The sequence below is a fragment of the Chiloscyllium punctatum genome, chromosome 25 (genome assembly GCF_047496795.1).
Source record: "Chiloscyllium punctatum isolate Juve2018m chromosome 25, sChiPun1.3, whole genome shotgun sequence".
NCBI lineage: Eukaryota > Metazoa > Chordata > Chondrichthyes > Orectolobiformes > Hemiscylliidae > Chiloscyllium > Chiloscyllium punctatum.
In genome coordinates this window covers 87,402,354-87,420,177 of record NC_092763.1, presented here as the reverse complement: position 1 = coordinate 87,420,177, position 17,824 = coordinate 87,402,354, and the positions used below count along the sequence as shown (strand labels likewise).

The following is a 17,824-nucleotide window of genomic DNA, read 5'->3' as shown; positions in this document are numbered from 1 at the left end:
TATGGGAGCAGTTGACTAAAGTGGAATGGGGAAATAGGTTACAAGGTAAAACAGAAGAGAAGCAGTGGCAGACATTGAAGGAGGTGTTTTGTGACTCTCAAGAAAGATATTTTCAATTGATAAGGACATACCATATTTAACTAATTAAGTCTATTAAAGAGAGTGCAAAATAAAAAGTATTTCATTCAGTGTTGCAAAGCTTAGTGGTGGCCCAGAAAAAAAGGAAACATTTAGAAACTAGCAAAGACTGACTATAAAAATAATAGAAATTGTGAGTATGGAAGACTGGATGTAGGTTCGCTCACTGACTGGAAGGTTTGTTTTCAGACATTTCGTCACCATACTAGGTAACATCATCAGTGAGCTTCTAGAAGAAGCACAGGTGGTGTAGCCCACTTTCAATTTATATGTTTGGGTTTCCTTGGATTGGTGATGTCAGTTCCTGTTCGTTTTCTCAGGAGGTGGTAAATGGGATCCAAGTCAATGAGTTTGTAATAGAGTCATAGAGATGTACAACATGGAAACAGACCCGTTGGTACAACTCATCCATGCCAACCAGATATCCCATTCCAATCTAGTCCCACCTGGCCCATATCCCTCCAAACCCTTCCTAATCATATACCCATCCAGATGCCTTTTAAATGTTGCAATTGTACTCGCCTCCACCACTTCCTCGGGCAGCTCATTCCATGCATGTACCACCCTCTGCGTGAAACAATTGCCCCTTAGGTCTCTTTTATATCTTTCCCCTCTCACGCCAAACCTATGCCCTCTAGTTGTGGACTCCCCCATCCCAGGGAAAAAACTTTGTCTATTGATCCTATCCATGCCCCTCGTGATTTTATAAACATCTTTAACGTCACCCCCCCCTCCAGCCTCCAACCCTCCAGGGAAAACAACCCCAGCCTATTCGACCTCTCCCTATAGCTCAAATGCTCCAACCCTGGCAACATCCTTGTAAATCTTTTCTGAACCCTTTCAAGTTTCACAACAACTTTCCGATAGGCAGGACATCAGAATTGCACGCAATATTCCAACAGTGGCCTAACCAATGTCCTGTTCAGTCGCAACATGACCTCCCAATTCCTGTACTCAATACTCTGACCAATAAAAGAAAGCATACCAAACACCACCATCACTCTCCTATCTACCTGCGACTCCACTTTCAAGGAGCTACGAACCTGCACTCCAAGGATCTTACCATTAAGTGTATAAGTCCTGCTCAGATTTGCTTTCCCAAAATGCAGCACCTAACATTTATCTGAATTAAACTCTATCTGCCACTTCTCAGCCCATTGGCCCATCTGTATTGATAGAGTTCTGGTTGGAATGCCATGCTTCGAGGAATTCTAGTGCATGGCTCTGTTTGGCATGTCCTAGGATGGATGTGTTGTCCCAGTCAAAGCGGTGTCCTTCCTCATCTGTGTGTAATGATACTAGTGAGGGTGGGTCATGTTTTTTTGTGGCTAGTTGATGGTTCCAATCTTCCAGCTCAGCACTATCCTCATGACCTGTCCTACCTGCCAATCTTCCTTCCCACCTATCCACTCCACCCTCCTCTCCGACTGATCACTTTCATCCACCCCTCCATCCACCTATTGTACTCTTGGCTACCTTCTCCCCAGCCCCACCCCCCTCCCAGTTATCTCTCCAGCCCGGAGGCTCCCTATCTCATTCCTGATGAAGGGCTTTTGCCCGAAACATCGATTTTCCTGCTCCTCGGATGCTGTCTGACCTGCTGTGCTTTTCCAGCACCACTCTAATTTTGACTCTGATCTCCAGCATCTGCAGTGCTCACTTTCGCCTGCCTGCATGATGGTTTACTGGGTTTCTTCTGTGAGTTGGATGTCTTTCACTGTTGTTTCTAATGCTGCTAAGAAATCTTCCTTGTCCGCATCCTGGAAGTTGTAATTTAATCCTCTTACTAAGACTGCTTTTGCAGTGTCTGTTAGCGGTTGGTCAGATAAGTTTGTTTTTTAATCCATGCTTTTGTGTTGTCAGTGTTGTTATTTTGGGTAAGTTTGTCTACTTTTTTCTGTAGGTCTAATATTTTCATTTTCTGTATTTCTTGCTGTTTAATGTCTGTGGCTTTTTGTACTGTGTCTGTCCATTCATGGTCTGTTGCATGACTGAGTAAAGATTTTTGGTGCAAAACTTCCCACTTGTATTTACGGAGTCTGTTGTGGGCATCATTGATCATTTCTCCGAGAAGCATGGCATTCCAACTGGAACTCTATAAACAAAAATTGACTTGGATTCCATTTTGTAACCAGCGCATCCACATGATGAGTCCAAGAAAGCTTGTTGTGGATGACCACTTCTATGAGCTTTACACTCTCCTCTCATTCCACCTCTGTGCTGTGTTAATGTGTAGGGGGGCATGAGCAACATCCCACTAAAAGTCAATAATGAGTTCCTTGGTTTTGCCGGCATTGAGAGCTAGGTTGTTGTAAGTGCACCATTTTTCCAGGTCTTCCATCTCCCGTCTGTAGACTTTTTTGTCGCCATCTGAGATTCGACTGACTATGGTGGTGTCATCAGCGAATGTGTAAATGGCATTAGTCTGGTATTTGGTGATGCACTCAAGGAGCTACGCCAAAAGACTAAAACGTTTAGTAGAAGACTCGCACCACAACATCCACTCCACCCAAGAATTCCTGAAGACTGCCAAAGATACCAAGATAGAAGAGGATGAAATAATGGTCTCCTTTGATGTAACAGCCCTGTTCATATCCATCAACATCAGCCTGGCCAAGGAAACACGGACTACATTGTTAGAAAAATCAAAGACATATACACCAAACACCACCAACTTCACCAACAAGGACAGTATCACTAAGCTAGTGGACCTATGCCTTACCACACACTTCACTTTCAACAACAAACCTACATACAAACCTATGGAACACCCATGGGATCTCCGCTATCAGGGTTCTTAGCAGAGGCAGTAATGCAGAGACTCTAACAAACAGCTCTGCCAACCCTGCAAACTAAACTTTGGGTCCACTACATGGATAACACCTTTGTCATCACTAAACAAAACCAATTAGAGGAAACCTTCAAGACCATCAACAATATCCTTACTGGCATAATATGCACTGAAGAGGAGGAAAACAACAACAAACTGCCATTCCTAAATGGTATAGTAGACCGAAAAGCCAATGGGTAACTTCAAACCAGCGTACACAGGAAAAAAAAACACATACGGACCAAATATTGGACTACAGAAGCAATCATCTCAACATCCACAAACGAAGCTGCATTAGAACATTATTTCAATGAGCTACCACACACTGCAACACAGAGGAACTACGCAGAGGAAAATCACCTATACAGTGTATTCAAAAAGAATGGGTATCCAATGAACACAGTCCGCTGATCTCTCACAACAAACCCAAACAAGCAGACAAAATGCATCCAGAAATCTTAGTCACTCTCCCCTACATCAAAGACTACTCAGACCCATTGGCATCATGGTAGCCTACAAACCCCCAACACACTGAACTTGAAAGACCCTATACAGACAACAAGCGAACTAATGTCATTTACAAAATACTGTGCAAGGACTGTAACAAACAGTATATTGAACAAACAGGCAGAAAACTAGCCACGAGGATACATGAACATCAACCAGTCACAAAAAGGCATGACCTACTGTCACTAGTATCTTAACACATGGATGAGGAAGGACACCACTTCTACTGGGACAACACATTCATCCTAGGACAAGCCAAACTGAGACATGCCCAAGAATTCCTAGAAGCATGGCATTCCAACCAGAACTGTATGAACAAACACGTTGACTTGAATCCCATTTACCACCCCTGGGAAACAGAACAGGAAATTACATCACCAACCCAAGGAAACCCAAACATATAAATTGACAGCGGGCTACACCACCAGTGCTTCATCTGGAGGTTCACTGAAGATGTTACCTTGTATGGTGGTGAGATGTCTGAAAACAAACTTTTCAGCTCAATGAGCAAACCTATATCCAGATCCTCAACCTGAGCTACAAATCTTCTCGTAATCACTAATATGGAAGACTTTTACATGAGTGAATGATTAGGTTCTAGAATGCAATGTCTGAGAGTTTTTGGAGCCTGGTTCAATTGAAACATTAAAAATGAAATGGAATTAATAATGAAAAGAAAGAATATGCCTAGAAAAGGGAATGACAGTTAATGAATTTCTCCATCAGAGCGTCAGCATAGACACAACAGGCTGAATGGCCACTCATTCTGTGCCTTTCAGGAGAAGTGGGATAACCGAATGAGGGAAAAAGGAATAGAGGATCATGCTGATCTTGTTCAATGAGGAGGGTGGGAGAAACGTAGGGTGGAGGTTTGACATCAGGATTAGGCATGTTGGGTTGAATGACCTCTTTTGTTGCTTTTTTGTACTTTTCTTCTGGTTGATTTGAGCTGGGAGCATAGTGATTCAGCTCTGGCCCAGTTGGTTCTATTCTCATTCCTGAATTTCAAAGTTCAAGTCCCACTCCTCGATCTTGAGGGCAGAATCATGGCCAGCACTCCTGTGCAACATTAAAGGAGTGCTCACAGATGTGCCATCCTACAGATGGGACATTAAACCAAAGCCCTCGTATATTTGCTTAAGAGGATGTAGAAGATTATCGTATTGTTGTTGTAGAAATTTGCAGTATTACATATAGAAATTTGGTGCTGCAAGTCCATCACAGTAGGAAGAGTCTGGGAGCCACTCACAGGAGTTTCTGATGCCACTGAAGTGGTGAAGTTTCTACTGTGGACTTGAGTTTGTAATAAAATGTATGTAACATAAAGTTGTTTTGTGTTTCAGGCCAAAATAGAGTCAGATCGTATAATTGCATCCGTTGGGAAAAAGAGCCCACAAGAGTTGGGAATCAAAGTTAAAAACCAGTCCAGTGTTCTGTCTCTGGCTCATCGTAGAGACTTCAAGCAGCTCCTGCAAGGAATTTCTGGGGAAGTGCCCCTCAGGCCCATGGAACTAAATATGAAGGAGTTTGCTGGCTTTCAGATTGCAATCCTAAACAAGGTGAACAATGCTTCCATGACAATTTTTGGTTGAACAGGAATTTTTTTTGTGTTGTAACAGAAGTTCCATTCCTTTGTTAAAGGTGCAAAGATAACTGAATGAGTCTTCAGTGGCATGTGGATTTGTCCTTGAATCATACAGCATAGAAACAAACCCTTCAGTCTAACTAGTCCAGGCTAACCATGTTCCCAAACTAAACAAGTCCTACCTGCCTGCATTTGGCCCATATCTTTCGAAACCTTTCCTACTCATTTACTTGTCCAAATTTTTAAAAAATGTTGTTAACTGTACCTGCATCCACTACTTCCTGTGGCAGTTCATTCCACACACTAACAGCTTGCTGTAAAGATGTTGCCCTTCATGTCTTTTTAAAATCTTTCTCATCTCTCCTTAAAGATATGCCCTTTACTTTTGAACTCCCCCACCTTAGGGGAAAAAACTTTTGCTATTCACCTTATCTACGCCTGTCATGCTTTTGTAAACCTCTATAAGGTGACCCCTCAACTTCCTACACTCCAGTGAAAAAAGCTCAAGCCTATTTTTATAACCCAAGCCCTCCATTCTCTTCCGAACCCCCTCCAGTTTAATAATAATCTTCCTTTAACTGGGTGCCCGGAACACTCCACAGCATTCCAGAAGAGGCTTCACCAAAGTCCTGTACAATCTCACCACAACGTCCCAGCTCGTATACTCCTATAGTGAAGAGAAAAGAATAAATTCACTGCTGTTCACAAATGACATCAGCTGTTTAGACTTTGAAATCAAAAACATGATTTCTAAATTAGTGGATGACTACACCTCCAATTTTGGTGTCATCTGCAAACTTGCTCACTATACCTCCTGTGTTCATATCCAAATCATTTATATAAATGACTAAAAGCAGTGGACCCAGCACATTCCTTGTGGTACACCGTTGGTCACAGGCCTCCAGTGTGAAAAGCATCCCTCCACCACCACCCTCTTTCTTCTACCTTCGAGCAAGTTCTGTATTGAAGTGGCCAGTTCTCCCTGTATTCCATGAGATCTAACCTTGCTAACCAGTCTACCATGAGGAACCTTGTTGAACACCTTACTGAAGTCCATATAGGTCACTTCCACCCCTCTTCGTTACTACTTCAAAAAACTCAAATCATGTTAGTGAGACATATTTCTCACGCACAAAGCCATGTTGACTATCCCTAATCAGTCCTTGCCTATCCAAATACATATAAATCCTGTCTCTCAGGATTCCCTCCAACACTTTGCCCCAAAATGGCAGGCTCACTGGTCTATGGTTCCTTGGCTTTTCCCAATATAATGACACCACGTTAGCCAACTTCCAGTCTTCTAGCACCTCATCTGTAACTATCTATGATCCAAACAGAGTTAAAAATCACACAAAACCAGGTTATAGTCCAACAGGTTTAATTGGAAGCACTAGCTTTTGGAGTGCTGCTCCTTCATCGGGTGGCTGTGGAATATAAGATTGTAAGACAGAATTTCTAACAAACGTTGCATCACACTGTAAACGTTTGATTATAAATTGTCTTACAATCTTATGCTCCACAACCATCTGATGAAGGAGCAGTGCTCTGAAAGCTAGTGCTTCCAATTAAGCCTGTTGGGCTATAACCTGTTGTTGTGTGATTTTTAACTTTGTACACCGCAGTCCAACACCGGCATTTCCAAATAGCTCTACTAGAAGCTCAGCAATCACTTCCCCAGCTTCCCACAGAGTTCTAGGGTACACCTAGAGTCATACAGATGTACAGCATGGAAACAGACCCTTCGGTCCAACCCGTCCATGCCGACCAGATATCCTAATCCAGTCTAGTCCCCTTTGCTAGCATTTGACCCATATCTCTCTCAACCCTTCCTTTCATGTACTCATCCAGATACCTTTTAAATTTTGTATTTAGATAGAAACATACAGCACAGAACAGGTCTTTTGGCCCATGATGTTGTGCCGAGGATAAATCCTAATGTAAACTAAAATAACTTAACCTATGCACCCCTCAATTCACTGCTATCCATGTGCATGTCCAGCAGTCGCTTAAATGTACCTAATGACTCTGCTTCCACCATCACCACTGGTAACACATTCACAACTCTGCATAAAGAACCTTCTTCTGATGTCCCCTCTATACCTTCCTCCTAATATCTTAAAGCTATGACTCCTCGTGCCAGTCAATCCTTCGTCGACCTGTCTTGTCACCTCCTCAAAGAATTCAATAAGATTTGTGAGGCATGACCTGCCCCTCGCAAAGCCATGCTGACTGTCTTTAATCACACTATGCTTTGCCAAATAGTCATAAATCCTATCCCTCAGTATTTTTTCCAAAACTTTGCTGGCCATAGACATAAGACTGACTGGTCTGTAACTGCCAGGGTAATCCCCTATTACCCTTGAAAAGAGGAACAACATTTGCCTCCTTCCAACCTTCCGGTATGACTCCCGTGGAGAGTGAGGAAGCAAATATCCTTGCCAACGGCTTAGCAACCTCCTTTCTTGCTTCCCGAAGCAGCCTAGGATAAATCTGGTCTGTCCCTGGGACTTATCAATCTTAATGTTTGCCAAAATTTCCAGCACATCAACTTCATCAATCTTGATCTGGGTCAAACCTGTTTCCCAGCTCCTCAAAGTTTTCATTCACAACAAGGTCCATTTCCTTAGTGAAAACCGAAGCAAAAAACCCATTTGGGGCTTTCCCTACCTGCTCAGACTCCACGCACAAGTTCCCTACGCTATCCCTGACCGGCCCTACCTTCTCCCTGATCATTCTCTTATTCCTCACGTATGAGTAAAATGCCTTTGGGTTCTCCCTAATCCTTCCCACCAAGTCTTTTTTTGTGCCCCCCCTCCCCCCGGCTCTCCTCAGTCCATTTCTGAGCTCCTTTCTAGCAAACCTGTAATCCTCTAAAGCTGTGCTAGATCCTTGCTTCCTCCACCTTCCGTAAGCTGCTGCCTTCCTTTTGATAAGAAGCTCCTCTGTTCTCGTCATCCAAAGTTCCTTAATCTTACCCCTTCTTACCTGTCTCAGAGGAACAAATTTGTGCATCACTCGCAACAACTGCTCCTGAAACAGTCTCCACATGTCTGCTGTGTCCTTTCTGTGGGACAATTGCTCCCAGTCTGTACTTCCCAACTGTTGTCTGATAGCGTCATAATTTCCTTTTCCTCAATTAAATATCTTCCCTTGGTAACTGCTCCTTTCCCTCTCCAATGCTAAATATGAGACAGTTGTGATCACTATCACCAAAGTGTTCTCCCACCACAAGATCTGACACCTGTCCTGGCTCATTGCTGAGCACCAAATCCAAAATGGCCTCTCCCTTCATCGGCCTGTCTACATACTGAGTAAGGAAACTCTCCTGAACACACCTGACAAAAACTGCTCCATCCAAACCATCTGCACTAAGGAGGTTCTAGTCAATATTGGGAAAGTTGAAGTAACCCATAACAACGACCCTGATACATCTGCATTTTTCCAAAATCTGCCAGCCCAAGAGTTCTTCAATCTCTCTACTGCTATTGGGAGGTTCTGTCGAAAACCCCCAGTGAAGTGGCTGCTCCCCTACTGTTCCTAACTTCCACCCATACTGACTCATTAAACAAACCTTCCTCAACAGCCTTTGTTTCTGTAGCTGTAATGCACTCTCTGATTAGCAATGCTACACCCCCTCCTCTTTTTTTCCCACCCTCCCTGTTTTTTTTAAATGCTCTAAACCCTGGAACATCTAGCAACCATTCCTGTCGCTGTGAAACCCAGATCTCTGTCACGGCCACAGCATCATATCCTCAAGTACTGATCCATGCTCTAAGTTCATCACTCTTATTTCGGACACTCCTTGCGTTAAAGCAGACATACTTTAACCGATTCCTTTGCTTCATAGAGTGAAAAACAATAGGCGCAGGGGTAGGCCATTCTGCCCTTCGAGCCTGCACCACCATTCGATATGATCATGGCTGATCATCCTTAATCCGTATCCTGTTCCTGCCTTATCTCCATAATCCTGGATTCCACAATCCTTGAGAGCTCTATCCAACGCTTTCTTAAATGAATCCAGAGACTGGGCCTCCACTGCCCTCTGGGGCAGAGCATTCCACACAGCCACCACTCTCTGGGTGAAGACGTTTCTCCTCATCTCTGTCCTAAATGGTCTACCCCGTATTTTTAAGCTGTGTCCTCTGGTTCGGCACTTACCCATCAGCGGAAATATGTTTCCTGCCTCCAGAGTGTCCAATCCTTTCATAATCTTATATGTCTCAATCATATCCCCTCTCAGTCTTCTAAACTCAAGGGTATACAAGCCGAGTCGCTCCAGTCTTTCAGTGTAAGGTAATCCCGCCATTCCAGGAATTGACCTCGTGAACCTACGCTGCACTCCCTCAATAGCGAGTATGTCTTCCCTCAAATTTGGAGACCAGAACTGCACACGGTACTCCAGGTGTGGTCTCACCAGGGTCCTGTACAGCTGCAGAAGAACCTCTTTGCTTCTATACTCAATCCCTCTTGTTATGAAGGGCAGCAGGCTATTAGCCTTCTTCACGACATGCTATAGCTGCATGCTAACCTTCATTGACTGGTGTACACGAACACCCAGATCTCTCTGTACTGCCCCTTTACCTAAATTGATTCCATTTAGGTAGTAATCTGCCTTCCTGTTCTTGCCGCCAAAGTGGATAACCATACATTTATCCATATTAAACTGCATCTGCCATGCATCTGTCCACTCACCTAACTTGTCCAGGTCACCCTGTAATCTCCGAACATCCTCATCACATTTCACCCTGCCACCCAGCTTAGTATCATCAGCAAATTTGCTGATGTATTTGCTAATACCATCTTCTATATCATTAACATATATTGGAAAAAACTGCAGTCCCAGTACTGATCCCTGCGGTACCCTACTGGTCACTGCCTGCCATTCCGAAATGGAGCCGTTTATCACTACTCTTTGTTTCCTATCAGCCAACCAACTTTCAATCCAAGTTAGTACTTTGCCCCCAATACCATGCGCCCTATTTTTACTCACTAACTTCCTGTGTGGGACTTTATCAAAAGCTTTCTGAAAGTCCAGGTACACCACATCTACTGGATCTCCCTCGTCCATCTTCAGAGTTACATCCTCAAAAAATTCCAGAAGATTAGTCAAGCATGATTTCCCCTTCATAAATCCATGCTGACTCTGACCTATCCTGTTACTACTATCCAGATGTGTCATAATTTCATCCTTTATAATAGACTCCAGCATCTTTCCTACCACTGAGGTCAGACTAACTGGTCTATAATTTCCTGCTTTCTCTCTCCCACCTTTCTTAAAAAGTGGTATAACATTAGCCACCCTCCAATCCTCAGGAACCGATCCCGAATCTATCGAACTCTGGAAAATAATCACCAACACATCCACGATTTCCCGAGCCACCTCCTTCAGTACCCTGGGATGTCGACCATCAGGCCCCGGGGACTTATCAACCTTCAGACCTAACAGTCTCTCCAACACCAATTCCTGGCAAATATAAATTCCCTTCAGTTCAGGTCCTTCAGCCACTGTTACCTCAGGGAGATTGCTTGTGTCTTCCCCAGTGAACACAGATCTGAAGTACCAATTCAATTCTTCTGCCATTTCTTTGTTCCCCGTAATATATTCCCCTGTTTCTGTCTTCAACGGCCCAATTTTAGTCTTAACCATTTTTTTGCCTTTCACATACCTAAAAAAACTTTTACTATCCTCCTTTATATTATGGGCCAGTTTACCTTTGTACCTCATTTTTTCTCTGCATATTTCCTTCTTAGTAATCCTCTGTTGTTCTTTAAAAGCTTCCCAGTCCTCCGTTTTCCCACTTATCTTTGCTATGTTATACTTTTTCTCTTTTAACTTCATACGTTTCTTAACTTACCTCGTCAGCCACGGCCACCTATGCCTCCTCCTAGGATCTTTCTTCCTTCCTTTTTGGAATGAACCTTCCCGATAGATTCACTACGTCCTGTCACTGCTCCATCTACAACTGTCCCCCTCTCAGATATGTAGCTCTGATTCCCGACCCCCTGCCAAACTAGTTTAAACCCTCCCGAACCACACGAACAAATCTCCCACCCAGGACATTTGTGCCCGTTCCAGTTCAGGTGCAACCTGTCCTTCATGTACAGGTCCCACTTCCCCAGAAGGTATCCCAATGGGTCTAGGTATCTGAAGCCCTCCCTCCTGCACCAGCCTTGCAGCCACGTGTTAAGCTGCATTCGCTGACTGTTCCTCATCTCACTATCTCGTGGCACCGGTAGCAAATCTGAGATCACTACTCTACTCGTCCTGTTCTTCACCTTCCAACCTAACTCTTTACAGATCCTCAATCCCCTTCCTGGCTATATTATTGGTGCCAACATGTACCACGACTTCTGGCTGCTCCCCCTCCCCCTTCAGAATCCTGTAAACCCGATCGGCGACATTCCGGACCCTGGCACTGGGGAGGCACCATACCTATCAGGAGTCCCGTTCCTGACCACAAGATCTCCTGTCAATCCGTCTAACTATTGAGTCCCCTACCACTAGCGTTTTCCTATTTTCCCCCCTTCCGTTCTGTGGCTCAGTGCCAGAGACCTGACGTCTGTGGCTTTCCCCTGGTAGGCCGTCCCCACCAGCAGTATCCAAAACAGTATACTTATTGCTGAGGGGAACGGCCACAGGGGATCCTGCTCTGATCATCGGTTCCCTTTCCTCCCCCTGACTATAACCCAGCTGTCCTTATCCTGTGTCTGAGGAGTGACCACCTCCCTGTACATCCTCTCAATTTCCCCCTCAGCCTCTCAGATGATCCATAGTTCATCCAGTTCCTAACTCTGTTTCCGAGGAGCTGGAGTTAGGTGAACTTATCGCAGATGTGGTCGACAGAGGTATGTGAAGTGTCTCTCACCTGCCACGTTCTGCAAGAGGAACATACAACTGCCCTAACATCCATATCCTGCGGCTCTGAAAGCCCACACAGGGCTCAACAAGGAAGAGAAGAAAAGTGAGAAAACCTGAAAACTTACCGAGTTTACAGATTCTTAGTAAGGTTAGAGGAAGTGGGTGGGAGGACGGCCCTACGGTGTAGGGTTTAGATTTCACCCGCTTAAAAACTTCCCGGCAGCCTTTGTTTCTCTCTGCACTCTTTCCTCGCCGCTCTGTTCAAAAACTCTTGTTTTATACTCACCTTCCCAGCAGTCCTCCACTCCTCCCTCGCACCTCTCGGCAAATTTGTACCGGCTTCCACCACTACCTCTGGTAGCTTATTCCATACACCTGATCAGCTCATGGAGATTTATCCACCTTTTATGCATTTTAAGACATCCAGCACCACCACCTCTGTAATATGGACATTTTTCAAGAGGTCACCATCTATTTCCCCATATTTTGTTTTTCCATGTCCTTCTCCACAGTAAGCAGTGATGCAAAATACTCTTGTAATATCTCCCTGACATAGGATGCATTGCTATCCTTTGAGGGGTCCTATTGTCTCCCTAGTAACCCTTTTGTCTTAATGTATTTATAAAATCTCTTTGGATTCTCCTTAACCCTATTCACCAAAGCTATCTCATGTTACCTTTCTTCCCTCCTGATTTTCCTCTTAAGTATACTCCTACTGCCATTATACTCTTCTCAGGGTTGAATCGATCCTTGCTGTCTATACCTGACATATACTTCCTTCTTTTTCTTAACTAAAACCTCAAATTCTCTAGTTATCCAGCATTCCCTACACATAGATAGGAGTTACAGGGAAGTAGTTACTCCTAGGCACAAAGAAAGCTGGGTGACTGTTCAAAGGGGGAAAAAAAAACAGTCAGTGGAGGGATCCCCTGTGGTCATTCCCCTGAAAAACATGTATACTGTTTTGGATACTGTTGAGGGGGACGACTTACCAGGGATATGCAGTGGGGCCCAGGTCTCTGGCACAGAGCCTATCCCTGTTGCACAGAAGGGAACGAGGGAAAGGAGGGAGAGTGTTAGTCATTGGGAGGTTTGGATAAAAGGTTTGTTGAGAGCGACACCACCTTATTAGCTTAAATCCTCCTAAGCAGCTCTAGCAAATCTCCCTACCAGTATATTAGTCCCCTTCCGATTCAGGTGCAATCCTTCCTTCCTTTTATAGGTCAGTTCTACCCCAGAAGAGATTGCAATGATCCAAAAATGTGAACTCTTCTCCCCTGCACCAACTCCTCAGCCACGCATTCATCTGCTCTATCCTCCTATTCCTACCCTCACGAGCTTATAGCACTGTGTGTAATCCAGGTGCTCTCGAGGACCACCTTTTTAAATTCCTGCCTTACTTCCTATATTCTCCCTTCAGAATCTCATCCTTGTTCCTTCCTATGTTGAGTGCCAATGTGTCCCTGCTGGTCCCACTCCCCTTTGAGAATATTCCGCACTGTCTCAGAGATATCCTTGACCCTGGCATCAGGGAGGCAACACACCAGTCTGATTTCACGCTGTTGGCCACAGAAACATCTGTGTGTGCCTCTGACGAGAAAGTGCCCTGTCACCATCGATTACTTGGGACCTGACCAAACCCCTTGTTTATTAGAGCCAGTCATGGTACCAGAAACTTGACTGTTCATGCTACATTTCCCTGAGAGTTCGTCACCCGCTACATTTTCATAAACTGCATACTTGTTTGAGATGGGAGACTCCTGAGCTACCTGCCTCCCTTTCCTGGCGGTGACCCATCTACCTGACTGTATCTACAGTTTTTTTTCCCCCCTTCCAGTAACTGCTGTCCATCACATCCCCAGCTCCTGTAACTTTCTTAATGCCTAACGGCCGTTCCAACTGATCTGTGTGATCTGATAGGATTCGCAACCAAACACACTCACTGCAGACATCATTATCAGTAACATGGAAATTTTCCCTAATCTTCCACTTGTCTGTTCCTGTGCTGTGAACTCTCCCACACAGGTTCCTTAGGTCATCTGTGGATTTTGCTCTTTGTTAATTTTTCTTAGATGCACTCCGATGTCCAGAAATACTTGAACTCAAACAGCAAAGGCACTAACTGTGCTGATTGTTCAGGCAAGAGAAAGGGTACTTGAGTAGTTCTGTCGATTGAGCATCTTTAAACTTATTTGAACTGGAGTGGCTTGCCCTGCCATTTGAGGTGGCAGTTAAGAGTCAGTCATGTTATTGTGGATTTGGCATGTTGGCCAGACCAGAAACAAATAGCAGATTTCATTCTCATTACTTCAATTAGGGCAACAGATCTGCTTTTGCAACAACTAATGATAGGTTCATGGTCACCATTACTGAGGATATCTCTCACTTCTAGATTTACGCATTGATTTAAGTTCGACCCACTGCCAGGGAGGGATTTGAACTCGTGTCTCCAGAGCATTAATTAGCTTGTGCTTCTGGATTGCGAGTCCAATGAAATATGCTAGTATTTCTTCATGTATTTTGGATTTCTTGCCAAGAAAATGCAATTTTAAAATTGCTTTATCTTTAAAACTAGGATGTTAAGCCTCAGACTTATAGGAATGCCTATGATATTCCTCGCCGGAGCTTGTTAGACCAACTAACAAGAATGAGATCAAATCTGCTGAAAACAACCCAGAAACTGATCCGTGGGCAGGATGAAGGTAAGTCGAATGAGATTGGCATAACGTTGCAAATGCATGGCAACAGATATATTCAATTTTCCATATCAGCTAATGGCAAAGAAAACTTTTGATGATCATCTTGTGCTGGAGATGTGAAGGATAAGAAGCCAAACTTGTCACAATTTCTGTGAATGAGGGCATCTCTGACCATTCGTTCATTTGGAATGTGGACTTTGTTGAGCCACCATTTAATACTCATCCCTAGTTGACCTTGAAAAGATCCATTTGGTGTAGGTACACCTCATTCTCTCGTGCAAGCTTACCTCTTACTCCGCTTTTGCCTTCGAGACATTTTAGCAATTTGACACAACTGAGTGGCTCACTGGGCAGTTAAGTGCCAACCATCTTTTGGGCGGCACGGTGGCACAGTGGTTAGCACTGCTGGCTCACAGTGCCAGAGACCCGGGTTTAATTCCCGCCTCAGGCGACTGACTGTCATCATCTCTATTGATGTTCAAATAAAATTCCCAAGACCGGAAAATGAATGAATTATTTAAAGTAATCAGATTGTTATTTTACTTAGAAGTATCAAAAGTATTAATATTAAATAAAAACAAACAATGCTGGAAAAACTCAGCAGTTCTGGCAGCACCTGTGGAGAGAAAGCACAGTTAATGTCTCGAGTCTTGTGCAACTCTTCTTCAGAACTGAGGGGTTTTGGAGGCAGAGGAGGATCAAGATGCAGGTGGTGTAGAGGCCCAATACTTTGTACTGGGTCTCTATATCATCCTCCCTCTTTCTCTGCCTCTGTCAAAAGTATAAAAACGGACCTGTTTCCATCACTTTTCAGTTCTGAAGAAGACTCATGCTGAACTTGAAATATTAGCTATGTCTCTCTGTCCATCAAAGTTGCCAAACTTGCTGAATTTCTCCAGTGCTGTGCGTTTGTTTCAATTTTTGCTCTTATTAAATGTTTATCCATGCAACTACCAGACATGTGAAGTGATAATTGCACAACATAGATCTGTTGGAGCTAATGCCCAGCTTTCCTTTCATTGCAGATTATCTGCACAGTATTCCTGTGGCACAGATGGGTAACTATCAAGAATACCTGAAACTTATGCCATCGCCTCTTCGTGAGATTGATCCAGACCAACCCAAACGGCTCCATACGTTCGGCAATCCGTTCAAGCAGGACAAGAAAGTAGGTAGCTGGCAGCATTGTAGCAGCAGGATACTTTGCAAGTTTGAGCTTTTATCAGTGTTAGATGGTACACTTGATGGGCAACCTTGTAGGCATGAAATTGGATTTCAAGCTCTAGTGCAGTGATCTCATATAGAGTGTTTAAGCCTGAGTGGGCACTGAACATGTAACTGATGAGAAATGTTGATCATGAACTGTCATTGCAGACACTAGTGTAGCCTGCAGTGGGTGTGTGTACCTATCAAATATTAAGTGGTTTTGACTGACAGCAACATTTTAATAACCTGTCTAGGACAACATACAATTACACTGCACCATTAAGATCACAGACATTTCAGGGTGACCTATAAAACCGAGTAAGAATTAGAAATGCTGAGCCAATGCACGGCCATAAAAGGAGTAGGCAGTTGGTGTTGAAGACTGGAGCACAAATTCGATAGATTGGAAACCGCTCCATTGGTTTGGTGAACTGGAAGGAAGGATTGGGTGGGGACTGCATAGAATTCAGAATGGAAGGGCAGTGAGTATAAGTGGGGTTGCAGGCTGATATGTTTAAATTTTACATTTAAAACAGATGCAGTTCATTTTTTTTTTCACACTTTGTATCAAGCTCGAGCTGCCCTGCCTTTTCAGAATGCAGTCGCTTACACTTTGGCCTTTGATGAATGCCTGCAGAATAGCACATTACAGCAGAGTGGGCAGAAACCAAACTGACCACTTATCATTTTGATACAGGGATTTGAACACCTTTGATCAGAGTTGTTTCAGTGCAGAAGGAGATCAGTAGCTCCAGTATATCTGCACTGGCTCTTCAAATGAGCATCATTGCCTATTGCCAGCTCTTGTTTGTTTTTTTTTCTCCCCAACCCCCTCCACACCATTTATACCCAAATAGTTATCCAGTGCCCTCCTAAAAGCCTGAATTGAATCTGCCTCCACTATGTTTTCAGACAGGGCAGTGCAGTCCATATCCTAATTATTTGCTGAGTGAAACATTTTTTCCTTTTATCACCCTTGTTTCTTTCGCATATCACTTTAAACCTGTGACCTCCTGTTCCTTCCTTTTACAAACAGGAACAACTTCTTCCCTATCTACTCTGTCCAGGTGCTCATGATTTTGAAAACCTCTATCACATCTCTGAGCCACCTTCTGCCCAAAGTGGACAGCTCCTAATTTAATCTATCCTCATCACTGAAGTTTCTCATTCCTAGAATCATTCTAATAAATCTCTTTTGCACTGTTTCGGGTGCATTCGCATCTTTCATGTATTGTGGTGCCGACAACGTTCCAGGTGAGATCTGACAGGTTTTAAAAAAAAAACCAAAAACCTAAGGATGCTGCAAATTGGAAACAAAATATGACAAGTATCTAGTACAATGTCAATGCCACCTCCATTTATACTCCTTATGCTTTATTAACTACTCTCTCCACCTCTCCTGTCATCTTCAATAATCTGTGAATATATATGCCCAGGTCCCTTTTCTTCTGCATCCCCTTTAGAATTATACCCTCATTTTATATTGCCTGTCAGTGTTCTTCCTTTCAAAATGCGTTACTTCAAATTTCTCTGCACCTGCCAAAAATCTGTCCACTTCCTCACATTGTCAGTGACCTTTTGGAGTTACACATGTCCTTTTCACAGTTTACAATTCTCCCAAGTTTCGAGTTATAATGCTTCTTTTGTGTTTGTTTTTGTATAATCAGGGAATGATGATAGATGAGGCGGATGAGTTTGTGGCAGGACCACAGAACAAGGTGAAACGGCCTGGCGAATGCAATACACCTGGATCACTGAAGAGAAGGCGTAGTATGTCACCATTACTACGGCGACCTCAGACTCCACCTATCATCAATCACACTGGAGGAAAGGGGCCTCCTTCATCTCCAAGTCCAGGAGCTCAACCCCAGCCCAATATTGTAAAGCACGTCACAGTCCATAAAGGTAAAGATGCTGTCATCATTACAGCATTACAGCGTTACACCATTAACGTCTTTGATTCTCACAGACCATGAGATTTTACATGCTAGTGATGGAGG

General features: G+C 43.7%; 1 protein-coding gene across 4 annotated transcripts in view; it reads left to right on the top strand.

Moving 5' to 3' along the window:
* The window catches only part of ints6l (integrator complex subunit 6 like), a 163,304-nt gene that overhangs the window by 124,445 nt on the left and 21,035 nt on the right, over nucleotides 1-17,824 (top strand). For all 4 annotated transcript variants that reach the window (XM_072595653.1, XM_072595652.1, XM_072595650.1 and 1 more), the window contains 4 exons: nucleotides 4,819-5,034; nucleotides 14,495-14,621; nucleotides 15,644-15,786; nucleotides 17,492-17,729. In XM_072595653.1, the coding sequence (XP_072451754.1) occupies nucleotides 4,819-5,034; nucleotides 14,495-14,621; nucleotides 15,644-15,786; nucleotides 17,492-17,729 (724 nt within the window). The remainder of the gene's footprint in view (nucleotides 1-4,818; nucleotides 5,035-14,494; nucleotides 14,622-15,643; nucleotides 15,787-17,491; nucleotides 17,730-17,824) is intronic.